Genomic DNA, 26,285 nt, shown 5'->3' with positions numbered 1-26,285 from the left:
CTCTGGGCACCCTGTGCCAGGGCCTGCCCACCCTCCCAGGGAACAATCCCTTCCCAATATCCCATCCATCCCTGCCCTCTGGCACTGGGAAGCCACTCCCCCTTGTCCTTTTGCTCCATGTCCTTGTCCAGAACCATTCTCCAACTCTTTCGTTAGTACTGGAAGGCTGAGGATGAATATTTATCTTTAGGGTGATGCGTTTGACACTTCAAGTAAAAAATACATGGACTTGTAGCAGAAAGTGAGTAGAGCCTGAGGCACTTTGTCTCCCTAAGCACACACTATCCGAAGCCTGTGGCAGCCTCACCTCTTAGTTTTAGATTTAAGATACTTCAAAACAGGAAAAATAGACTGTTAGATCATGAGTTGTTTTACTGTGGCTTCTGTGGACTTTCCTGAAAAGTCCTTGGGTAGTAAATTCTGGGTTATGTTTGTCTGCTGCCCTGTCTGTGAGTGCAGTGGCTTTTTTTTTTCCCCCCAGACAAACCTGCTATGGTGTTTGCTTCCATGCATTCTGGATTTAACTTCTCTTGAGAGTAGCTTTTAATTGCAGTCCCACCATGTGAAAAGCTCCTTTTCTGTGGATGTGGGGCAGGACAAGGTTGGAAGAACCAGAAGCACTGATGGTTGTAACTGGGAATTTTGTGCTGGGACTGGCACAAGGGTTGGGTTGGGGCTTTTTTCTGCGTCTCCAGGGTCACTCAAGCTAAAATTTGTAGTTGTTTCTCTTACTTTAGCTCTGTGAAGTGAAATCTGAGATCCTCGTGTAGACAAAAAGAAAGAAGGTCGTGGTTTGAGACAAGCAAAGTTGCAGCTGACCTGTGCCTGAAACCTGAGCGCTGGGAATCTGTGTGGCTCCAGAACTGGTAGCCTGTCCGTGGTGCAGACAAAGCTGCTGTGTCAGCCCCAGTGACTGTGTGGACCAGTTGTGTTCTGTACCACCACCTGAATTCCTGTGTTTTCATTCGTTTGGTGCAAACTTCCCATCTCTGGCATTTTTGCTTCAGGAGCTAGAAGACAAAAATCTCAGTTGTGATACAGACAGGTACCTAAGGTGTGCTGCTTGCCTGCCCACTTGGATGGAGCCAAGTGTTTGCTGCTGGCTTTTTCCTGCTGAAACCGAGCTCCTCGGGCTGTGTTCTAAAAGCACTAGCCTGGCTTATCCATGTTCTTTTCTTCTCTCTGAAGTTCAAGCTAATCCAACAATGTGTTGCTGAAAAAGCAACTGCTGTGATTCAGACTTGCTTTTCGTTTTTTGGGGGAAAGCAATGCTGTAATCTTCTCCTGAATTCCCAAACAATCTCCATCTGGTAGGTGAAACACAGGTGCTGTGAATTTTTTTGTTTCGGTAAGTTTTTTTAATTTAAAATTTCTTTGGATAGAAAATAAAGCCACCAAAGTGTGGCTCTTTGAGCAGGAAGAAGCATTTTCTAAAGGAGCACGTGGCCGTAGGTGATGTTTCTGTTTAAAAGTCAACTTCAGCCAAGGAGAAATTACCACATGGTGATATTCAGGTTCTTGGGGGGTTCACAAATCTTTTTCCTCCTTGTCACAGAGAAATTCAGACTTCACCGTATCAAATTCTGAGACAATCCACTGCCTGTCTCCCTTCACAAAACCTTTGTCTCTTTCTGGAGCTGGAATTATATCTCCAGGTAACTCAAGCCTGCCAAACTGTCACCTTGTCAGCCTAGAGAGGCTTTTGCTTTCTTCTCAGGTAACTTACATTTTTCTCTTCCAGAATTAATTTTTCATGTTTATTCATTAGGAGTTAATGCTGGTTTTCTTGGAGCCAGATGAGCCATAAACATTTCTTAAATTTGACTACTCTGAGATATTTTTGTTTGTTGTGAGGTGCATGCAGATGGGTGACTGTTGGCTGGGAAAGGGCAGGAACTTCAAGGAGAGTGGAAAAGTTAGGAATTCTCAGGGAAGTCACTCCCCATAGACACAGATAGTGCAAGGCAAGTTAAATGAGTCAGGTCATTGGGCAGATGCATTCCCCCTGGCTGTAACTTTTTAGAGGAAAAGGTAAATGTGTTATGTTTCCTACCCCTCTGCCAACAGTTCTTTGATGATCCTTTGCTCCTCAGATTAGTGTGGAGATACCTCTGCTCTGGTGCACTGGCTCGTGGCTGGTTTGCAAAGGCAACCTGATTATTTGGGAATAGCAACTAGCAAAAGAAAATGTCACCTTGCTGATTAGGGTAGAAGTAGCTTGTGAAGCAGGATTGTTATCCTTAATAAAGGGTGAGAAGTTTTTTGGTTGGTTTTTGTTTTTTACAGCTAAGTTACCTCTGACATCTATGGAGGTGTTGCTAGGGAGTTTTTCATGGCTGGGGTTTGCTGTAATGTTTTCTAGATAGAAAAGCCCAAGGAATGTGCTGCATTTTGGGTGGAGGAAGGGAAGGGAAAGCTTTAACCAGGAAAAAGCAGCATTTGGCATTTGTTTCTGTGGAAGTTTATAGCTGCCTCTTAGAAACCTACAGTGCATTGCTGGAGTCTGACTGTCTGAAGTAGCAAGGAAATATTTTATCCTTGCTGGAGGTGCTATTTTCAGTGCTGCTGCAACAGATGGGACCAGTTTACTCTGTTTGGGTACATTCATTTTTCATTTGTGTCTCAAAAGCTGTTCTTCATGGTGGTTGCGTCCATCCACACTCAGATCCTCTGGTGACTCAGCTTGCAGGTTAAATTTGGTGTTGCTCTTGAGTTTGCCAGATTTCTTCTGCCAGTTTAGTGGCACCAAAGTCTTTCCCCAGGATGTAAACACTCCTGTCTCCCTTTCAAGGGAAGCCCAAACCAGCTACTGTGCTACATCCTTATAAATAATCTAGTTGCAATTACTAAAGATGCTTTATTAAAGCTGAATCTAAAAGCTTGTGTCTTTGCAATGCAGCATCTTCTCTACTTAGCCCTGAAAATCAGTACAATTATTTGGCAGAATAAAGCAGCTCATGAGGTGAGGGATGTCACTGATCATCCCTGAAAGGAGGCTGAGCCACGGCCGGGTGTAGTTACAGAGTTGTAGAGTTGGGAATTGGGCATTTTCAGGGCTGAGGATTTTAGGAAGAGGTGAAACTTTACTGCAATGACAGTTAAAAAGAAATTGCCAGGCTATGGCTTAGGTTTCTGCATTGATTGATACTTGGTAGACTCTACATCAATTTGAATCGTGCTCTGAAACAAATGTGGTTCTTCTCTCCAGCAAAATTAACGTGATCAAATATTTCCCCAATCTCCTACCCGAGGAGGAATTACTTTTGGTGCTAGATTTCATTTTCCCCAAACTGATTTATGTGTCTTGGTAGGGTAATAGCTTCAATAAGATGTGTAATCCTTTATCTCGAAATTGCGCTGGGTAAGCTGAAAATTTGGAGGGGAAAAGAGCAGGAGCTGTTGGGTCTGTCTTGGAAGTGGGGAAGGAGTGGATCCAGACGTTTCATTAGCTGGAATGCACCTCCTGGCACCCTCTTAGGAGTTATTCTTATACACATTTCATGGAATAATAGAATGGTTTGGGTTGGAAAGGACCTCAAAGCCCATCCAGTTCCACCCCTCTGCCATGGGCAGGGACACCTCCCACTGTCCCAGGCTGCTCCAAGCCCCGATGTCCAGCCTGGCCTTGGGCACTGCCAGGGATCCAGGGGCAGCCCCAGCTGCTCTGGGAAGGAGAAGTCATAACCGATTTTGGCAGGTTGATGCTATGAGGTTTTCTTTCCCCCTGGTTTATGGATCTCCATGTTAATGGTGAAACTTCTCTCCTGATTGCTTCACCCTTTCCCTTGTGTATTGACTCTTCCTTCCCACTGGATTTGTTGTGCTTCTTTACCCATTTTAATTTTTCCTTCCCCTCTTCCCAATCCTCTCAAGAAGCAGGAGACAGGAGATCTGGGAGCTATTACCCTCATTCTTCTGCTGTTGGCTCTGGCTTCAATGAGCATGGCTGAGGGATAATTGACAGGGGCTGAGATGGGAACAGGTGAGGAATTTTGCTACAGCATCTGCTGGGTCAGGATGTCTTGATGTGCTCTGGCAACGTCAATCTTGGCTCTTTAATAAACACACAGCTCTAGAAAGCTCTTTGAGTTCTTAGTGACTCCATCTCAGCCAGTCCCTGCAGGAGTTTTTATGCCTAAATAGTGCCTCGTAAATGCATTTTTTTTTTTTCAGAAGATCTTACTGCATATCAGTATATTTAATTTAAATTTACAGTTGACATTCTGCACTAATTCATGGGATTACCATGTCCTAGGGAAATTGTTCAAATAAGAAGTGCCTGTGACCCCTTCTCTGATTAAAACTTAAATACCCACTGGCTTATTAAATTACTGTTCTCCCTCTAACATGCTTGCCTTGCCGAGGCCAGTTTTGACACCAAAATGCTGCTTCAAGTGTTTTATCTGCTCTGGATCCCCAAAAGGGCTACACAAAGTTCGGTGCTGGAGGGTACCCAGGTGTGGGGAGTCCCTTTCCCCCAGGCTGGGCTGCTTAGTGCTTTCAGTCTTGGAGCCATCAGCTAATTAGGGGGCTGGAAAAACAGGAGCAAGTCTTTTTGTTCTCTTCTTTTGTATCTTAAATAGGATGCATGAGTTGAGATCTTCCAGTTCTTATCTGCACTGAAAAAATCCAGAGCTCTGGAAAGACAGGGGGAGAGGTGGACAGCTTGTCTCAATTTCCTTGGAGAACAGATTAGCAGACAGAGAGGATCACTGTTTGGGGAAATCAGACAGCCACATCAAGCCAGAAGGGATGTAACTGTTGAAATAATGTTGCATTTCTTCTTTCCAAGGGACTTGGATGGTCTCAGTTTGAATGGAGCCTGTTTTGTCTTGGGTTGGAAGTGGTGTTTTCCTAGTGGGTTTGAGTCTCTCAGTTGACTCTTCTGCTTAAAATAAACCAAACCTATGCATTGTGGCATAAATAAAAGTAGATGGGTCATTCTGTTCTGGAAAAAAGCCCCAACTATTTCTTCTGTCCAAGGATATTAATTCAACCTCTGACAGTAACTGTAGAGCTGTTCTGAGCAAGAATTTAAGGTAAGGCTGGCTTATCTCTTGGAAACAAAAATACAATCTGCAGATTCCTTGTAGCTGTAGTGCTACAACATCATAATAACTCCAAAATAATGAAAATAAGCAAACATAAAAGTTAAGTGGTTTTTCGGGTTTTTTTTTCCCTCTGGGCTACTTCATTGTATCCTATAAAAAATAATCTTTTATTGTAGTAAATCATTCAGGAATTGGGATTGTTTCTTATTGTAAGCTGTAATCCCATCAGTTGATGGGAGTTTTATTCTTGATTTCAGTTTTATTCCTTGCCCTACTGCAGATTGTGGTGTTGAGCTTTTCATTGCTGCAAAGGACAAGATGCTTATTTTTAATCTTTCTAAAAGTGAACATCAGCTTTCTCAAGTGATCTTGACTTCAGTGCCTGGAGTTTTTAACCAAATATACCAAATATCATGGCACTTTTGATTTAAAAAAAGAAAATTGTGAGAGATTGTGGAAATTGCAGATGGAAAACTCAGCTTCCAAAGGGATTTTTTTTAATTGCTCTGAGATAAGGATGCTCTTTATTTTGGGGCTGTTGTGAGAACTGGCTGCTTTCAGCTCTCTCAGGCAGTTGCTACCAAGTGAGCACTCTGGGTAAACATCCCAGCAGAATTGAGGATGGGGATTGCTGGGACAAAGCGGATAATTTAGTGTTTCTTAAGGCTCAGGCAGAGTAAACATTTATGCAGTGCTAAAGCCAACAATCAGAACTGTTGTAAAAAATCTCTTCAAGCTCCCAAGTAAACGCTCAATTTCATTTTGGCTGATTAAATGATACTGGCAATATTTCCCTTATCCAATACATGTTAGGAATATAAAGCTGTAATTAGGATGGGGAACCCAAGAAAGGGCAACCATAGCTTCTTGAGAAAAGTAACACGTGCAGTTTTTCCTCTGCATATGGAACGGAAATTCATCCCTGGAGATGAAATGGGAACATGGGGTTTGTGTAGAGTGGAAATAAATTTGAAATCAGAGTTTGTTTTCATAACCATCTCGTTGTTCAGAGCTGGAGACGATTGGAGAACAGCGCCGGTAGCTGGCTGCGTTCCATTAAATCTTGAATTTCAAACCTGTTTGTTTGAAAAGGCATAAACAAAGCCATAATGCTGATTTTAATGGGAGTACAGATAAATATCAAATGGATGCTCTTTGGATGGATTCACTGTGAGCACTGGAATTTGTGGTGTTTGCCCATAAACTGGGGTGGGGATGGACAGGCAGCCTGTGGCTTTGCCACCTCCACCACCTCTTGTGCTCCATCCCTCCTCCCTTGTCCCAGGACTGGGCAAAAGTCTTAACCTGATAGGAGAAAAACACTGTTAAGGGGTTTGTTAATGATTTTTTGTTACTTGATTGTGCCAAGAAGTCTTCAGGTGCTTCTCCACCATCCCTTGCATTAAAAGATACCAGCCCCCAGAACTATCCGCTGAATATTTTGTGTGTCTTCCCTCCCTCTTCGTCTGTTCCCTTCCCAAATTCCACATCACCCCGTTGTGGAATCCTGACCTGCAGCAAATGGCACTGATAGATCCAGCTCTTTGCAGCGGGAATGGCCTAACACACCACCCCCAGGAGAGGTGTTTGCACAAACCGGTCCCGGGATGCTCGTTTTTGGAAGTTGTTTCGCAGAACGGTGTGGTGGCATCCTGTGTTGCAGAAGCAAATAGGAGCCAGTAGATGTGACTTTATTTTTGTATTCTGTGGTTATTCGCTGCCTGGGAATATGTGAGTAGAATGGCAAGAATGGGGAATAAAAGGAAAAATTAGGCTGCTGCTCCTCTGTTCTGTGATTTTTTTGGGCATTCCTTTACCATTGTGTTCCCAATTTTAAGGCTGACCTTGTGATTGAAAAAATTGCATCTGCCTCAGAAATAAAACCTTTATTTCACAAAAAAATGCAGCAAATTTTCTTTTCAAAGGCAGCATGTGCCCTTTGCCTTCAATCCTGTGAGCCACCAAAATTGCTTTGCCTCCTGTAGCTGGTGTGTGATGAGGTGGTGTTTCTGTGGTTCCTTTTTCTCTGTTGTAATTAGGTTTAGATTTGTAGCTCTGCCTTCCCATTTGTCTCTGTTCCTCTGCACGTGTAGTGGGGTATGGATTGTATTTTGTAAGTTTTGACACTTTGAAACTTGCCCTGTACTTACAGTTGAATAGAAATGTTTTGTTCCAGGCTAGCTAAAAAAAGTGATTTAAGAACAGTAGGGTTTTCTTAGGGAAATTTAAAATGCCTGGGTTGGGTTTTATTTGATAGGTTTCCCTGTTATTTGGTTTAATTTGCCTCTTAAAATCCAGCTGTGGCTTTCCCTCTGGCCAAATGCCTCTTACTTGCTGTAGTTGCTTGTCAGATCTACCTGCCATCTTCCATGCCTTGGAAATTGAGAGGTAGGCTGCAAATATTTCATGCAATCACAGAATGGTTTGGGTTGCACGGGACCTTAAAGATCATCCAGTTCCAACCCCTTGCCATGGCCTGGGACACCTTCCTTCTAGACCAGGTTGCTCCAAGACTCATCCAGCCTGGCCCCCTCCCCTTTGCAGGGATGAGGAGTCCACAGCCTCTGTAGGAAGGTGAGATTCCTTCTTGATGAGGGTTTTGGGGAAAGGCTGAGGAATTGGAATAACACTGGTAAGTAGTTGGATTTGACAGCCAGGTATGTGCCAGTACCTAACGCTTGCAGGTATTTAATCTGTTCATTAGGCAGATTATGTGCCTCTTTCACAACAGGTGATAAACACCCATGACAGTTATTCTGTGAAACTTTTCCTGTTTAGGAGCGGCAGCACTTGGAAGCTTTGGTTGTTTTCCTAAAGCAGTGTTCTCGTTTCCCAGGATGCTGCGGCTGCGGTTCCTGCCCGTGGCCGCGGGGCTGTCGGCGGTGTCGCGCCGTTACCACGGGACAGCCCCGCACCCCGGGACCCGGCCTAGGCTCGTGGTGGCGGCTTTCCTCGGGACCACTGCAGTGACAGCAGCTGCCAGATTCCTTTGGCAGAGGTAATATACGGGTATCTAATTTCTCTTCTGCCCCTGGTAAGTACCTGCGGCGGGGATTAAGACCTGCAGGAGACTCGGCAAAGCGTTCCTGCTTGTCCTGCTTCTGCTGCATGGGAGGAATGGCTGTGGGTGATTGCTGATTTGCTGCTGGGAGTGCTCGGGGTGCGACCACGCTCGGGGCTGGCTGAGGCGTTGTCTCACACGGGCTCTTTGATGTGGTTTCCTGCCTGATTTCCTCCCTGCCTGGCGGTTTGTGGTGGTGTGAAGTGAGAAACCTTCGCTTTCGAACGTTCTGATCGAAACAGCGCATCCAGCCAGGATGTGCTCCTCTGGTTTTTTTGTGTCTGCTGGCTGCTTCGTGTATGAAGTGCAGGAGGGGAGCAGAAGGGGACAGTCCGTCTCTTGGAGGGGAAGGTAGCAGCACACGGGGTTTGTGTGGATTTTAAGGGTCAGAGCCTTAGGACACCTCCTGGGCTCTGAGGCTCAAAGCTCATTTCCATAACTGTGGGGAGAAAGGGGATGTTTGGGCTTTCCTGAGGTGGCTCTCACTGAACCCTGGGCCTGTGCCATGTATGAAGTAAAACAGGGACTCCCTTCTCTTCTGTCATGTGGGAGCAGTGTGGCACCAGCAGTGTCACTCAAGCATGTGACTGCAATTAGAGTCTAAAAATAAAGTATTTGCTGAAAGCCTCTGTTCTTTTCATGCTTATATTCAGGTGATTTATTGCTGGCTTTCTGCTCACCTGTGGCTAGAAGGCTCTAGTTTTAATGCAGCGGGAGAAAGGTGATGGGAAATGTTCTGGCTGTTCCTTAGAGCTGTCAAAGCTGGCTCTCTGCTAAGAGGAGTTGCTTGCGTGGAGGAAGAACGCTGTGATCCAGCACAGTGCCGTTTTGTGCTGCATTTTGCTAATGCTCTGCGCTGATGCAGTCAGTGCCTCTGAGGGAATGGCCAGGATAACGCCCCTTTTCCAGCAGGGAAGCGAGCGGGGTTTTTCCACTTAAAACCTTATCCTCAGCATGATCATAAAGTCAGTAGAGTCCTACGTAAAGCTGTCCCAGAAGCACGGAGTTAATCACTCCCTTCTGTAGCAGGTTCCTCTGCTTTTGAAACCAGCTACATTTTCAGGTGTTGGTGTTGCTTTTATCAGGAGGATGGTGCTTGTGGTATGTGGAGTGCTGGGTCAGGGATGGATTTCAGGGAGAGATTTTTGGCTCGTGGAGTACTTTGCTGTTTCTTGGGGGCCCTTGGGCACCTTCCTCAGCTGAGACTGCTGATAGAAAGCAGTCAAAGGAGACCCAGCTCTCACCGATCTGGAGAGGCTGACTTGCTGCTATTACTTGGTCTGCCTTTCCTTCTTCTTCCTTGTCTCCTTTGTCTTTTGTAAATTTATAAAGCACTAAATAGAATTGTACAGACTTTCAAGTATTCCTTTCCTGTCTGAGCCATGAAATAAATCCTCAACGTCAGCAACTGTAAAATAAAAGTGCACCCAAGCTTACAATATTAATTACTTGGCATAAAGCTGCTGAATAAAACAAGGAACAAAACTGATAAGTTTGATGTAGAAAATTCTTCATACTGACGTCTGTGGAAGTTTTAAATGGGCTTTCAAGTGGACATTTTAGCTTTGTTTAGAGTTATAAGGGGTGAAGTGTAAATTTCCTTTGTCCTGAATATGTAAATTAGGTGATCAGTAGAGTTTGAGAGTAGGCGAGGACAGAATGTTTGTAATGACATCCTGAGTTACTCAGGTAGTCATGTCCTGAGTTAGTACAGGAAGTAGCAGTAAGTATAATTAATTAGTTCTAACAGGTAAATATGTAAATACTTCTTTACAGTTAAGGCATTAAAGATGCAACAGGCCAGATCAGTTGAACATTTTAAGTTTCTTGGGCTAGATAGGTAGAAGATTATGACGGTGTGAAGAAAGACAGGAATTCTCAAGTGGAGACTGTCAGGTGCAGCCTGAAACCTGTGTGTTTCAGGTGGATTCTGTAGGATGTGCTGTGGTCAACAGCAGAAGCCAATGCTGGGGTAAGGAAGCTCACACAAAGGTAGAGGAGAAATCAAGGAGTGAAAAGATACATATGAAAAAATCCCCTGGTTGTATGATGCAAGATAGACTTACTTGTGTGTTCCCTAAGATAGGAGGTGGGTTGGTGGGATGGATCTTTGGTCCATCGCAGGTAAGTGTTGCTCCTGTTGCCTTCCTTGCCCTCCAGGAAGTCCTACTGCCTGCTTTTGGGGGAATGTATCTCCTCTAAATTATTACACAACAGGAGTAGCTAATGCAACTCAGTTTTCCTGTGGTGAGGAATGCTTGAGCAGTGCAAATAGCTGAGCTTAGAAGACTAATGAAGTTTACCCTTTCTCAGCAATAACTTAAACTCTGAGGATTTCCAGCTGGCAAGAGAAGCAATTAAGTATCTGGGCATTGGCATAATGAACTGAATTAATTGAAATTAATCTTGGTGCAGTCATTGGCTACTCTAAATGAGGCAGTAATATATGAGAAGTACTAAACCTCACAGTCTGTAGCAAGCTTAATGTTTATAAAAAATATTCTGTTACTCATAGTGGTGTAAAACTTGTACTCTCTTGTTCCTGATACCCGTTTGGAGTGTTACGAAATGGCTGCAGATCTGTTCTTCATGTCACAGCCCTTCCTGGCTGAATCTGTGGGCATCTGAAAGCACTTAAATTGGCATTTTGGAGCTGAAGCTTGTTAATCAATCTAATACTGAGTGAAATAAGGGAGCAAAGGTACCTTTGGGGGCACAGAGGGACCTCTGTAAGCAGAGTCTTACCAGTGCTCTTCCTGACAGACTGAAAATACTTAGTTAATGCTTCATTTCTTATCCTTCTGTGAATAAATTAGTGGTAAGAAAGAATAAGGTCAAGACACCTGTGTTGCTGGACTTTGTTGGAGCGAGTCCAGAGGAGGACCCAGAGCTGCTCCCAGGGCTGGAGCCCCTCTGCTCTGGAGCCAGGCTGAGAGAGCTGGGGCTGCTCCCCTGGAGAAGAGAAGGATCTGGGGGACCTTAAAGCCCCTTCCAGGGCCTAAAGGGGCTCCGGGAGAGCTGGAGAGGGGTTTGGGACAAGGGATGGCTTCCCATTGCCAGAGGGCAGTGTTAGTTTAGATACTGGGAAGGAATTGCTCCCTGGGAGGATGGGCAGGCCCTGGCACAGGGTGCCCAGAGCAGCTGGGGCTGCCCCTGGATCCCTGAATGTGCCCAAGGCCAGACTGGACACTGGGGCTTGGAGCAGCCTGGGACAGTGGAAGGTGTCCCTGCCCGTGGCAAGGGGTGGAACTGGAGGAGCTTTAAGGTTCCTTCCAAATTAAACTGTTTTGGAATTCTATAACTCTGTTTAAGAATGCATTGATTTTTTGCACCAGTGTCCTGGGGGCTTTAGAGTAATTTGCTTAGAATACATTTTTAATGGTAGAATTGCTGGAAATATCTTATGCCAGCTGAAACAGAGACTTTAAAAATCTCTCATGTAGTAAAACAAAGGAAACCACATAAATCCATAGTCAAGAGGGGAGAAACCTGTTTTATAGCTATAGATGTGTCAGGTGCAACTTAACCTAATGTAGGGGAGAAAAGATGAAAAACTCTAGGTATTATCCATGTGAGATTATTTTTATTTTTAGAGCTCTGCTGTGTTTATATATTGTGGGGTAGAACAAGATGATCTTTAAGGTCCTTTTCAACCCAAAACATTTTGTGATTCTATGGTTTTTTAAAATTCTTTGTGAGAGGTGACACACTCAAGAGACTACCCTTGGGATTGCTGTGCTGAGGGTTTTTTCCTAAGACTTCAAGACACGTTGATCTGGGAGTGGTGTCTTGAAAGAACACTGGGTTCTCTCTGATGGCTTTTGGTTGCACACTGGGATTTTTCCATGGACACTGGGGAAGGAAGGGATCAGATCCTGGGGGCACAGCCCTATACCCCACTGTGGTGAGCTCTGTTTGGAGATGAAAGCAGCATCTCCTGGATTAAGAAATACCAGACTTATAGCTCACAAGGATATTGGGGTAATGTCAGGATGCCACAGCATGTGTCATTAGTCTGACTGCCTTTGTGAAGTTCTTGCCACAAATTTGCCAATTTATGTCAGTGTTGAGTATGTGAGAGATGAGGAGGGAAGCAAAGTAGTAAAGAGTTCTGTGAGTAGGGTGATACCCTGAAAAATTGGGTTGTAGTTCTTCATAATCTCTGGTGAGTTTCTTATTAAAGTTTCAGGTAACTATTTTAGATGCTGAATAGGGTTGAGCTGAGGGTGAGACAGAGCTCCTTGCTGAAAGTTCTCCTGATCCCTGGAGGTAGCCTGTTCTTATGAGTGTCATGTCCAAACTTGCTTTTGGCATTACAGCTTGAGAGCCCCGAAGTCTTAAGTGGCTTTTAAACCTCACTGGGATATCTCCAGATGTTTACATCCAGGGAGAACGGCAGCTCTTAGTCAACTGCAGAACACATGTGTCAGGCAAGATTCCTCCCTCCTGCTTCTGGTTTCGTGGCAGCACCTTTGCTGACTCCTGAGTGCCCAGCTTGTTGTTAGATCTCTTACATTTCCTTCTGAGACTGAACAGCAACTGATAGCTGAGTACTTTGCTACTGTCTTCAGGATTAGAATAGCTGAGCACTGTTATCTCTGGCACAAAGCTCTCTGATTTTTTCATGCTGTTCTGCTTCTGTCATTCAAAGAAGAAAAATACTTTCAAGTGGGGGGGTGTGATTCATTGGAAGACCTGCAACTTGGAGTGTTGTGCCAATGCCTAGTGTGAGTCCCAGGATCCTTCCTGGATTATATCCTATGGTTGCATGCCTTTGGCTCTCTTAAAGAATGATTCCCTAAGAGAGAATTTATCATTGCAGGCCTCTGGTAGCTTGGTGTTTTTGGGGAGGGTAAGGAACCTAATCTTACACTTGATTGTTGGCTTTCTCCAAGGATTCAAAGGAGATACTGCTAAGTGGGTGGGAAATAGTCTTTGTTTCAAATTCAGTTCACTGGAGGGAAAAACAGTCTGAAGAGATCAGAACGGTTGAAGCATGGCAGTAGGATTCAGGATCCAGGGCAGGCACACTCTGCGGAGAGAGACTGGTGGCTGGTCTTGGCACACAGTGAAGGGAGGCTTTGTATTTTCATTTCCCTTTTGTGCAGAAGCTGCAGCACCAGGAATTCCATTGGAAAGTCAGCCTCGTCAAAGAGCGGAGGGGAGAGTCTTCACTTGCTGAGTTAAGTCCAGCAGGGTCCATATTTCTGGAGCTAGGGGCTTTTTTTTGTCCAGCCATACTCTGACGTCTGCACTCAAAGACTTTTTTTGTGTGGGCTGAGTGTGGAAGTTGCAGGTGTTGGAAGCCAAGAATTTCAGCACAGGGTGGTAAAATACACAGAGGAGAAGGGGCACGTAGAGTGCTGCTCCTTCAGTGGTTATTTCAGTGAGTAGTTTGGCCAGTGGCCTGGAGGTGAGGAAGAGCTGTTTAAAATCTTGCTTGAGAAGTAGCCTACAGGCTCTGCCTTTCTCCTCAGAGCTCATTTTCCTGAATGCTGGGATGGTGATCTGACTGTGGAGCAGAGTTAATTACCTGGATAAACCAGAGGGAGGAAAAAGCCGACTGTATTTAAACAGCCTCCATCTCTATCACTGGAGCAACTGACTTGACAGCCTGATGGATTGAAGGAATGCGTGGGATGTGCTGAAAATGTTTGATTTTTCAATTTCATCTATCCCTTCCCTGGTCTGCTAGCTGTCAGTCAAGCATTACAGGAGCAAATCTTTCCTGATACAGCTATTCTTCAGCATGTTTCATATGGAATAGCTTAGTTGTGGAGATAAGCCATTGATTTCCTATCGCTTTTCTATCCCCTTTTCCCAAGAGACTTCCTGAGAGCTACTTAAGATGGGTGTCCTGCCTGCACAAGGGCTTTCCATGTCAGTGCTGCTGGTGTAGCCTCAGCTGGTAACTGCATATTCCAGCCTATTGCACAGCTCCTCAAGGATGTGCCAGTGCTGATTGAACTTTCGGGAAAGGCTTCAGCAGAGGTGCCAGTGTGGACTTCATGCTCCAAGAGAGATCAGCTGCCAGACTGTTCCAGGGAAATAATTTCCCTATCTTAAGATTCTTGTGGAGGACCCAGGTTTGGATCCTGTCCCTGAAAGTTTGGTTCAGTGGGGGTCTTAAAGATGGTACTTTGCTGTAGGACTTGCAAACATATGTTGGCAAATTGAGATTCAGAGTCTTTTCAGAATGGAAAGTGCATAAAACTCCATTCTTATGTGAAAAGGCAGGATTAATACTGCTCTTCACTGACCACTTGTGTATTTTATTACATCAGACCCCTGTAATGGAGCTGTGTTCTGTCCCACTGTGGACTAGAAACCTCTGAACCCCTATCTGAGCTGATCCCTTCCAGCCCAAACCATTCCATAAATCATAAAGTGCTTTCTTCCCACTGGTACTGTGGAAGGTGTGCAGTTATTTAGCCCATTCCCATCTGTCTTGTTCTGTGACTGTCAGTGAATTATTGGATGCTGATAAGGAGAGAGTTGTCTTTTATTCTGGTAGCATTTAATTGAGGGAGCACCTGCCCTCATTTCTCCTTCTTGGGAGCTGATGTGCTGAGATTGCTGCAAGCTGTGGATGGTGTTCCTGCCCATGGCAGGCGTTTGGAATGAGAGGATCTTTAAGGCCCGTTCCAACCCATGATTCTGTGATTTCTGGGGAGACAGACACAGACTCTCTTCTGTTAATATTAAATACCACATCTGTGTTTTCCAGGAAACTGGTAGGATGAAGTATGTGTAGCCTTTTGTTTAGAGCTTGGGAGACTTCAAAAATCTTGGTTTGTTTTTGTTTTTCTCCCAAGGCAGCCCTTTTAAAACAAACTCACACAGCTGTAAATGACTACGTTCATAGTTCCAGGCAGTACCAAAGTGGCCAAGGAGCAGCACCTGTGTGTAAGCTCCATACCCTGTGATTAGTCCAAAACAAACCACCAGGAATGCAAAGCAAAGGCAGATTTGCTTAAATTATGGGCAGGCTGGAATGTTTCCCTGAGCTCTGTTTGAGTCCTTTAGAAAGAGAAATAATTTTGTCAAACCGTTGGCTTTGCTGCTTGTGACATGTTAACGGCTCCTCAGAGATTGTAATTTCACTGATGTTAATGGGGTCTGAGCTCTGTCTGATTCTAAACTGCTTTACAAGTAAAGCATGGGAAAGCCAGAGCATTGTTTGGCTTAGGGATTTATCCTGCTTTTTATTTAATCATCCCATTGCCAGTTGCAGTTCTGCGAGTTGCTCCTGACTCTCACTTGAAGTGTTGAGTCTTGGTCTATGAATGGAGTTGCCTGAAGATCTTTGTATTTGAACAGCAAGGGAAAAGGGGTCCTGTGCTCTGCCAGAGTTTTATTTTCACCTTGAGGATAAACAACTCCAGTTTTGTTGTCACAAATCTTGCAGCACTGGTGTTTAGAAGAGTTATTGGTGGAAGAAGGGGATAAAACAGCCTGTCAGCTGCTGGAGATAGAAAATAAATCAGCTGAGCTGAAACAAAAAGGTTGTTAGTCCTGAGTCCTGCAGTGCTGATGGTAAAACACATTTCTGTCACTTTGTATATCTTTTTGAGGAAGCAGAGGTGGAATTTAGTGCTAGAGGAGGTATGATATTCCCTTCTCCCAGTGTTTCTTGCATGTCTGGTTTTTGGAAGAGGATGTGATAATTCACTGAGTGATTTGGACTGAGAAAACTTACTGTGACCACTAGTCTGGGTTTTGGTGTGGGGTGGAAATTGGATTACAACAGGGGAATGCACACTGTATTCCAAGGGGGCTTTTGCTTTGCAGCCCTCCCCACTGAACTGTAGCCAGTGTTTCACTCGGGTAGAGCCTGGCAGGACCATTTTGTTGCAGCCTTAGCACCACTCAGTCACTTCCTAAACAGGTGCTTTCTTTCCTGGGACAGGGCCTACGCAGAAGACTCATCCTCCTCCGTCAGACACGGCCCGAGGGCAGAGCCGGGGGAGAAGGGGAAGCACGAGGAGGAGGAGGAGGAGGAGCAGGAGAGCAGCGGCAGCCAGGGCAGGCGGGCAGTGACATCGTCGGGCGATGAGGAGGTGCCGCCGGAAGGGAAGAAGAAGAAGCGCTCTGGGTTCCGGGACCGCAAGGTACCAAACTTGGGCATCTTGCAAGAGAGAAAACTTGCTCTGTACCTGTCTTTATTTTCTAAGAGACCTCACTGTTTTGGGAACCTACTTTCTTGGCATGTTGCCATGAGTTTCTGTGGGTTGAAACTTCTGTGTTTGGAAAGCACAATATGCTGATCCTCTGAAATGGAGACCTCTTCTCCCACCTCCGCTTGGATGTCCAAGATAACCAAGGCTCCTGCTCTGATGGCTGTTAGGTGGTGCATGCAAAGCAGGGAGTTGGTGCCAAAGCTTTTAAACCATCTGGGACATTCAGCATGTGTGTCTCAGAGTCCATCTCTTTGCCTGTGAATATACACAGTGCATGTAGGAAGCAGTAGAGGATGAATGTGGAAGGGAGGGTTATAGGAAAGGTGTACTTTAATTCTTCATTTTATTATTCTGTGCAAATGTAGTTGTTGAAATACAGCCTCAGTCCCTCTTCATGGTTAGTCCTGGCTCTCTCTTGATGCTTCTGGCTATTTCATTTTGAGATCAAACACATTTTAAAGAGGAGGAAAACCTGAGTAATAAACTCTATTGTTAGCTTGTGACCTGCCTTCACTCTTGGGCAATTCCAGGAGCCCTGTGCTCCTCAGAACTGACAACTGGTTTGGCACTGTCTGAAACCACTGTTATTAAAGGATGTCCTGTAACTGGGAGCTGGCAGACAGCAGTATTTTATTTTTTAAGCCCGTCTGGATGTCAGTTTTATTGGTCTGTGTTGGATGATGTAATATTGTTGCAGCACCAAAGAGGAGAAAGGAACTGTGCAGAACATCTACTCCCATTTTTTTAAGATTTGCTTCTGATAATTATTTTTAAGCCTGTATTCTGGAGGTTGCATCTCATTACCTGTTAAATTGTGGATGGTCATATATAGTGGCTTAACAGCTTCTCATGAAAAATTAAGAGCTGTTTCCTTTGAAGCTGCTGAATTATGTCAGTTCCTGGTCAGAGTAGATTACACAACTTGAGATTTCAAATGCCTCGTGGTATTTGGGGCTCCAAACTCTCTCCTGTTGTGACATGTTGGTGGCAGCTCAGTGAAGTTACATAGTAAGATACTGAGCTGAAATATTCAGAATCATCCAGGAATGTGGGTTCTTGGAAGCTGCTACTTTTCATGGCAACTGGGTGTCAGGTGCTCTGACAACTCCAGCTCTTGCCAGTTCCACTCAAGAAAAGCAGGTTATTGGTTTTTTCCAGTGTCAGCAGATGGAGGCAGGTTGCAAAGAGCAAACCACAGTCCACTTCCATCCACACTCTTATTTTTGAATACAGTGAGTGTAAAGATTGATTTTTGTCTGACGTGGCTGCTGGCTGGGGAAGCCAGAGGAAGTTTCTTTAGAGGCAAGGACTGTTGTTCCAGTTGTTAGAGATGTGCCTGTGTTGAACAGCTCTTTCCTTCCCAAACTAGGCAGGGAGGAATATAGCCATAATTTCCAAATAAGACACAAGCCAGGTGTGCCCAAAAGACGGGAATAGTGTGTGGCCTGGATCCCTTCTCATCCCAGTCCGCCTTCCTCCGAGAGCAGGAACTCAGGAGCAGCGATTTCCTTGGGAACAGCCCTGTTCAAGACAGCCCTCATCATCTTTGTGCCAACACAAGCCTTTTCTCTGCAGCCCCGAGACAGAATGTACCTTGTGTGGCCTGAATGCCAATGTTGCAAAGCGCCAATAAAGGCAGGATGTGCCAGCTATTCTCCCAGGTGCCTGCTCCGTGTTTGAGCGGCTCTGCTGTGGGCTCGGTGTTTGATCAGCAGCTGCTGTGGTGAGTCACCTCGGGAGCTGTGTTTGAATGTGGCCAGCTCAGATGGCAGGGGAAGGTGTGCCCCTGCTCCTGGCTCGAAATCAGGGCTGCTCCCAGGATGTGCTGCTCCCCTAATTGTGTCACACCTTGGGGATTCTTGACTCTTCTGCGTGTGTAAGAAACCCCCAACAAACATCACCACCCACAGTAAAAACTCTTCCCATAATGAATTGAAAATAGCGTGGGATTTTCCTTGTGAAAAAATTAAGCCTAATTGGAAGTGTTTAACACTTGTTTGTTATCCTAACGTTGCTCTTAATTAAGTTGATGATTAGCGGTGAAGCAATAAATTAAGTTTGACATTGCTGTTTTGGATAGTGATGCAGTGAGAGGGAAGCTGAAACACAAACCACTCTCAGGTGTTGGGACTGTGTGTGGCTGGTTCCCAAGCACGTGTTGTCTGAGCGGTGTGTAGGTCTTGGATGTGTAGGGCAGGAAAGGAAAAAATTACTTGTGTGCCTGCATAGTTTGAAGGCTAATGAGCTGTAATACATGATGGGGGGGCGGGCTGATGGGTTAATTAACTTGCTAAAAGTGTTGGCATGCAGCAGCAGGGCTGACTTAGCGAGATGTACTGGCAGTGTTTGGGTCCTGCAGGTATCTTGCCTTGGGATGTTTGTTGTGCCGAGCCTTAATTTGGGTGTGTGTCACAGGAGGAAGCACAAAGAAAATGAGTCCTAATTAATTTATCCTATTAAGATGTGTGCTGTTGCATGGTCAGGGAGGCCCTGGAAGTGCCTTGAGATGTTAATTTAGAGCTTTATTTTCATGTCTGCATAGGATTTAGGGTTTTTTTCTTTTAACCTGAGGCTTAGCATAAACATTGACAGTCTCAACAGCATCTTCATTCTTGTAGAGCAACAGGGATTACTTGCTTGTCTTTCTCCTCTAGTACATGCTCTACTAATAAATGCAAAAAAGGGATTTTCCCCTTTGGGTCATATCATCTTTCTGGAGGTGCCTGATTATGTGAGGCTGCAGTTCTTGGGGGCACGATGAGAATTTTGGCTGGTCTTCCTTGCATCGAGGACTGGTGTGTACTGGGGAAAGGTGAGAGGTCAGGAGAGGAGACTCTTGCCTGGCATGATTTTCTGTGCAGGTTGCTTTGAAGCAGTGCAAAACCCCTCACAAGTGGTGGTTGTCTGCACCCAAATGCATGAGCTCTTATCTCCACATCTGGGTAGGGACCAGGGCACCCCTGTTATCACCCACTTGATGTTCAGCACCCAGACTTGAATAAGTGAGTTTTTTGCCATTTGCAGCATTTTGGCTGCTCCCTTCTTGACCTGGCTTCATGTTGCACCCAGCCTTGCAGACAGAGGGATGGGCTGTAACATTTGTCAGTTTTTGCCAGCTGATTAGCTCATTAGCAAGAATGATGTAATTGAGTTCAGCTGCAGGCAAAAGGGAAGAAGTGTGGCTGCATTTGCTCTGTTCTTGTAGGGAAGCTTGTGGAAGAAGGGAGATTTCAGTTGTGATGAAAGCAGCCTGTGAGATGCTAAAAAGCAGTTTAAATTCTACTTTTTTGGTCTAGCTTGTGCATTTTTGTGCTGTAAGCTGAGACAGGAAATGTGGTTTTGAACCCATGTTGTTAGTAAGCTGTTGTTGCTTTGGAAGTAATACTCTAGATGCTCTAAACATGAGGAGAAAAGCACCTGACAGCAACAAGACTGACAGTAGCATCTTAGCAGGGCCTTAAAATGGATACAGAGGGAAGAGCCATTGTGGATACGAAGTCAAGTGGGATGAAGTGAAACATGGTTTTACTGGCAGAAACGTCAGGACTCCTGTCTCTGGTGCAGCAGTGGGGTTGTTGAGTTGTGCCTAGCTGGGGTGAGGGAAAGCCTTCGATAGTGCCTTGCAACAAACTTTTCCACAGGCTTGGAAAATTTGGCTAGTGAGTTTTTTTTAGCTAGAAAGCAGGCTGTGTTGAGGGGTTGCCATGGATGGAGGACGCTGGTCATGGTCTGTGGTGTCTGCTCTTGGCTCCAGTCTGGGGTTTCATACTGTCCTTTGGTTTGTCTTGCTTGAAGGTAAAAATACTGAGCTGCTTCTGGCTGATTAAGCTGGGTGGGGTGTTATTCATGAGATCAGGTCAGGCAGGAGGGAGATGTGGGCCTGTACCCACGAGTGGAAAGATCACTTTGGCATAAGGAGCTGCCTCCTGCCAGGTGGGAGCAGTAGACAAAGCCAGAAAGAGGTGGGAAAGTGGGTATCATCTTTTGCTGGGACTTGGAGCTTGGCAATAAAGCAATTGCCTGCATTCCAATGCCTTTATCTGTGGAGAACCTTGTGGACTGAAGCAGTAAAAGCGGGATTAGGTTTGTTGATTAGAGGTGCAAAGGGCATTAGGGACAAAAACTTTCTCCTGAAGGAGGGAGGGAACTGCCTGTAGTGGTTGATGCGAGGACATGTGAATTAAGGAAAAGCTGTGGTGGTGCAGAGACAAGGGGAGAGAATGCTTTAGGTATTGTCATTCTAGATAATGTCATCTGTGGTTGCATTGCTGGAGGTCTGAGCTGGGGCAGATAAAGAGGAGACTGGCTTGCTTTACCAAAGCCTGGCTTGGGGGATTCAAAGCATTTGGCTTGTTTTATGCCAGAAATAAGAAAAACTAGAAGAGGGTGTTTTCTGTCTGATAAACATCAGGCTGAGGAAGTTGTTTGAGTTTAAGGACAAGGCTGAACCAGGACCGAAGCCAGGAGTGATCTACAGCTGCCTTGGCAGTAGCCTTGATCTTGCTTGTTCTCTTGCAGCACATCATCAGTTGGGCTTTTTCCCTCCTGGGGCTCTGGGCCAGCTGCAGGTTTCAAGTACATTATGGATTGTTGAACATGGCATATAATGCAGGAATGAAAAGCTGAAGTAAGGAGGAAAGTTTTCCATGCTAATACATGATGAAGTGTAGGTGTCTGTGCCTTTTTCCACTCTTGTGGCCTTGTGTTGTGATTTTGTTTAGAAAAGCTTTCTATTGTCTTTGATTCATTCCGGCTGTGTGAGGGAAAACTGATTCTAGGTACAAAAAAAATCACTGCTGGCAGAGTTAGGAAGAAGCAGATTGGTGGGGAGGACTGAGTTTCTGGGGAATTCTGCCAATGCGATAGAAAAGAGGAAAAAATGATCTTGGGTGACTGAGCAACCAGCTGTGGTGCCAAGTGATTTTTTTCCAGGACTCTGCTTGAAAGTAAAGGTTTCTCCCAGCTTTCCAAGACTTTTTTCTTTTACTTCATATATTAATCACAAGTCAAACCCTTCAACGCTGTGGTTAAAATGTTGGGCTGCTTTAGATTCATAAATGTGACGCCAGTGCTTTTTCTTATGCTCATGTTTTTAAAGCACCTTCAGGGATTTTGTGAATTTGTTTTTCTTCTGCCACCATGAAGAGTCTAAATTTATTCATAATAAAGATTTTTAGTGTTTGTTCTTAATCCTGGGACATTAGCAGCTGATATGTCCAATTTTCATGGTTGTTCAAAGGGTTTTTGAAAGGAATAATGCCAAAAGGGTCCAGAGTTGTGTTGTTGCACGCAACTTGTCCTGTGGCAAATCTCTTTGAGGACTTGAGTCACTGTGGGGCAGGAACAGTGCCCATCTAACGCTGGCTAAATCTCATTTCCAGGTGATGGAATACGAGAACAGGATCAGAGCCTACTCCACGCCAGACAAAATCTTCAGATACTTTGCCACGCTGAAGGTCATCAACGAGCATGGCGAGTCCGAGGTTTTCATGACCCCGCAGGATTTCGTGAGATCCATCACCCCCAACGAGAAACAGCCGGAGAGTGAGTGGTGTGTGGGTGGTGGTCAGGGGAACTGGTTCTCCCCAGTCTCTGCTACCTGGTCTTTAAACTTCCCAGCTCTCATTGCCAGGGCTAGAAAGCATCTCCTGAAGCTCTCCTGCTCCAAGCCCAAAATTAGCCTGAGCCCTTTCATGTTTCCGAAATGCTGATGCAATGTAGCAGATCTGGCTGGTGTGAGCCCTTGAAGAGCAGATGGGATGCCTTTCTCCTATATTTAATAGGGAAAGATTACCTTTTACTGGAACACTTCCCAAACCTACAAAAGGAGGTTGCTTTGGCAAGGAGAACCTCAGCAGTAAAGGTTAGTCTCAATGATCTTAGAGGCCTTTTCCAACCTAAAGGGGTTGAGGCAGCCCCATGTCAGGGTAGGGCTCATCTCTGCCATCTTCAAATTCCATGTGGATTAAAGACAAACACATCACTTGTGATAGCTGGGGGGTTTGGCAATCAACAAGTGGGAGAGTGACACCTTGCTCTTGTCTGGAAAGCTGTGTCCTGAATATTTGGTGTTGGTGGGGTGTCAGGAGGTTTTTGTCTGTGTTCCATTTTGGAGGAGATTCATGTTTCTTGGTCTCCCACGTTGCATCTCAAAGAACGAAACAGTCTTTTGTCAAATTAAAACTCCCCTTGTCTCTGCAGACATTAATGAAGAACTCCAGCCCCCAAATGTTAGCTTTTTGAGTGTGGGGTTTATGTCCAAATTGTGAAACTGTTTTGATATCTTAGATGACAGCTGCTAAATAAATACTGTGTACCCTTGCGCTTAGAAAATAACAATATGAAGCGTGTGCAGGAGGGAAGAAAAAAATAATCCTGGCATTAGTGTTTGAAGCATGTAGGTGAATTGATATTTAGGTTTCCATCAAGGCCTGGAAATGGCTGTAGTTTCCATGTGAATTAATGGCTGTAGGTTACCATCCTGTCTATCTGCAACTTCTTGAACTGCTACTTGGAAAAGCAGTAGCACCTGTCTGGAAGCTTAAAAAACATCCTGTGTTTCATTTCAACACATCTGACTCCTTTTTTAGTTCTTCCACGTGCTTGGTGCATTTTGAGGTGTGTAAAGAAAATAGGTGGAAGAGGCTCAGCCAACACCTCCTTCAGAGACAAGCAGAGGGGACTAATGGGAAATAATAACTCATCAGTCTTAGCCACTCACTTCCCACTGTATTCCCATGGTTATCCTGGCTGTTGAAATGGCCCCGTGAAGCCAGTCACTGCCTTTAAGTGCCTGCAAATGCTGCCAGTCAGTGACACACAGCAGCTTGTAAGGGAAGAAAGTGGCCTTAGGTGCTCTTGGCAAATGGAATGGGATGGAAACTGAGCTTGGGCTGCCCATCAGCAGGCAGAGCAGGAAGGTAGGCATCTCAGATTTTGAGTTGAAAAATCTGTCTTCAGAACTCTTACTGTTGTGGATTTGCTTCTAGATGGAGCTGCTCTAGGGTGGTGGTTCCTTATGAGCTCTGTACATCATCACAATCACAGTAAATGGGGTTTTTTAATACATAGTGAACAGTAGAAGACTAAAACACTTATTGCTACAATAAAGTCAAACCAGCCATAAATTTGTTCTCCAATGTTTTTAAAGCTGGTAGTAAAAAACAAAAGAAAGATGGGTCTGGTTTTCAGATCAGAAATTGAAAACAAAGAGTGCTACCTGCTGGCCAGATGAGTTCTGTGCTTCACACCCTGCTGGTGCTTTTGACTCATAGGATAATTTAGGTTACAGGTTAGTTGGGAAATGCTGGGGCTGCTTTTTCCATGAGTCACGACTTAGGTGTGCCCTCCACTGGGGCTGGAGCATCCTGCCTTCATCCCAAGGTGTTCCTTGGGGTTGTGATGTAGCCTGGTGTGCTCCTGGGAAACCTCTTTGAGGTAATCCTTCAGTGTGCTCAAGCTGCAGTTCGTAATTTCAGGGAGTAACTTCTTGTAAATGCCTCTGCTGTTTTATGGAGAGAAAACACTGTGGAATATAAGTGATCTGGAGTAATGAGGTAGCTGAGTCCCTGCTGTATTTAAACTGCTCATCTACTGTGAGGTATCATGTGCCTGATTCATTTTTATGGATTACGTAGGGGAAAGTTTGATTTATTGTCAATAAAGTCAGCTTAATTCTAGCCTGTGTTTTGCTAGCTTGGGGAAAATGAATGCCAATTCCTCAGTTCCTGTAGATTGCTTTCTCTGGTTCAGTCAAACTTCCTGCCACAGCATTCCCAAGTAGGCAAAGCTGTGCTTAAGGAATGACGTGCGCTTGCTGAGCTTGGAATGGTTTGTCAGAAGAAGCCAAAGAATGGCATTAAACTTGAAAGCTTTAAAAAAATAATTTCTTTCTGTGCTATCTGGGAAGTTCAAGTGCCAGGAGAAGCGTGGGTGGTGATTTCTGCTCCCTGCAGTCCTGTATTATTTTTTTTTCCTCCCACGTCCTCTTGTACCTGAGAGATAAGTTTGCTCCAAGAGTGGATGGACAGGGATGGATGGCTGTTTCCTACCTGGTGCTTCCTTGGTACCCCGGTCTCAAACCTGCTGAAAATACACTGAAAACCCTCTGGTGCGAAGTGCAAGGGTTCCCTCCATTTCCCTGAGATTTTCTGGGTCCATTCTGCACTGATTGTTTTCCTGGGGAAAGTGAGTATTTTGGAGCATCCTGGACTAAGAAGGAGCTGTGTCATGTTCAGCCAGTATCAGTTTTCTTATGGCCTTTGCAATAAGGATTGAAAGAAGTAAAAAATACTTCTTGTATCTCATCCCAGCATGCTGTAATTGAAGGCAGGTTGTCTCCAAACCAGTCCTGCTCTTCCATCCCTGTATTAACCTCGCTGGTTATCCCAGACTCCTGCCATAGGAAAAATGCATTTCAAGTTTCACCACATAATGAGCAGCAACTCAGATATCTGAGCCCTTGGAAGGTTTTTTTGTTTGAGTGTAAGAAACCCCAAACATGCTGCTGAGTGCAGCCAGAAGCAGCAGCTGTGCCCCTGCAGGCTCTGTGCACGGGATGGTGATGGAGGAGAGGAGCCATGAAGGACGGAGCTGATTCCTGGTGGCTGGATCCGAGTGTACAGCTTGCTTCTCCTGTTAGAAATGGTTTGTTTTCCGTGTCTGAACTTCATGAGAAGCTGAGCACAAGCTGGCTTCTGGAGTGGATTATTTGTCATTTTGATTAAAGTTTATGAAATATGGATCTGATCTCCTGTAGAACCAGCCAGGAGCTGTGACAAGCACTCATGCGATGGAGAGGGGAGAACTCCCTGGGCTGGTACAGATCCCTAAAGTTACACAAAGTGTTCAGCTGGGATATTTAAGACCTAGTAGGAAGCCAGAGATTCTGGGATTCCAGTCCTTCAGGGAGAAGTCGTCAGGAAAAGGATGCCAGTGAGAGGTAACTCAGAGGTACAAGCTGGGGTTCTTTTTTTGTGGAATTTTTGTGGAAATCTGTAATTCCTAGGCAAGAATCATCTTTGAGCCTGTCATGCCTGACATGAGACCCCAGGAAAAGAGCCAAGGAGGAGCGAGAGGTGCATTTACATGTATGCTTATGTGCTAAAAGTCAAATAAGTGAGGGCTTCCCATACAGGTGACAGGTTGGTGTGGCTGATCAGGTGTTTTAGGAAGGCATGTCTCACAGTGAGACTGACTGGCCTGTTGGAGCAGGAGGAGATAGATGAGAACAAGTCCCGTGGTCCTTCATTCCTGGAACAAAACAGTCCTGCACTTGAACACAAGCCCGAGGCTGTTGTCCCCTGAGAAATCTCAGGCAGCTCATTGTTTGCTTGCAGGTTACATTTTAGATTCAGAGGGGGAATACTCTGAATACAGCAATCAGAAGCTGGATTACAGCTCTGGAGGGGAAAAGTTGCATTTTCTCCTGCAATAATATGCCTGTGGCATATCACAAGCACAGTTAGCAGGCTCTTCAGTCTTCATAATTAGCCCTTTTATTCATCTGCTGGCAAAAAAAAGAGTCCATGTTATATATTAAGCAGTGGGGGAAAAAGCAGATCATGAGTGAATGTTACCCAAATAACGTGAAAAATCTGACAAGGATATCAAGACTGGAAGGAATTGAAAAGGTTTTTCCATCAGTGGGAAGCTGCTGGTATCCCAGAGGAAATCATGATGGTTTCTAATTGATTTCAACCGTGTTCTTGGTGTAATATAATTGTCCTTCTCCTGGAAGCTTGTGTTTTAAATGGTTTTTAGAACTGCTGTCTATAACCTGCTGCCTATGGATTTATTTTTACAAGATAACATGAAGAGCTTAGTGATTGTCTAGATATTTATCAAGTGTGGTAATTAGCTGGCTTTGAGAAAATCCATGGAAAGTATGTTTTTGTTAATCAATAGGAACATAATAAACATTTGATTTTAGATTTGGCTATTGCTGAACAAGACTAAGAACAAGTTATTCTGTGTTTTTTCCTTTACATAATT

At 44.8% G+C, this 26,285-nt stretch overlaps 1 protein-coding gene across 6 annotated transcripts in view; it reads left to right on the top strand.

Moving 5' to 3' along the window:
* Nucleotides 1–7,865: 7,865 nt before the first annotated feature.
* Nucleotides 7,866–26,285, top strand: part of MICU1 (mitochondrial calcium uptake 1) — a 73,666-nt gene continuing 55,246 nt past the window's right edge. For all 6 annotated transcript variants that reach the window (XM_042022560.1, XM_042022551.1, XM_042022546.1 and 3 more), the window contains exons 1-3: nucleotides 7,866–8,049; nucleotides 16,022–16,223; nucleotides 21,674–21,836. In XM_042022560.1, the coding sequence (XP_041878494.1) occupies nucleotides 7,889–8,049; nucleotides 16,022–16,223; nucleotides 21,674–21,836 (526 nt within the window). In that variant the 5' untranslated portion in view covers nucleotides 7,866–7,888. The remainder of the gene's footprint in view (nucleotides 8,050–16,021; nucleotides 16,224–21,673; nucleotides 21,837–26,285) is intronic.

The sequence above is a fragment of the Corvus kubaryi genome, unplaced genomic scaffold (genome assembly GCF_017639235.1).
Source record: "Corvus kubaryi isolate FWS band 111438036 unplaced genomic scaffold, C.kubaryi_AGA036_p1.0 126, whole genome shotgun sequence".
NCBI classification, from domain to species: domain Eukaryota; kingdom Metazoa; phylum Chordata; class Aves; order Passeriformes; family Corvidae; genus Corvus; species Corvus kubaryi.
Note: the sequence above shows the minus strand (reverse complement) of the source record. Positions and strands in the feature narration are given on the sequence as shown.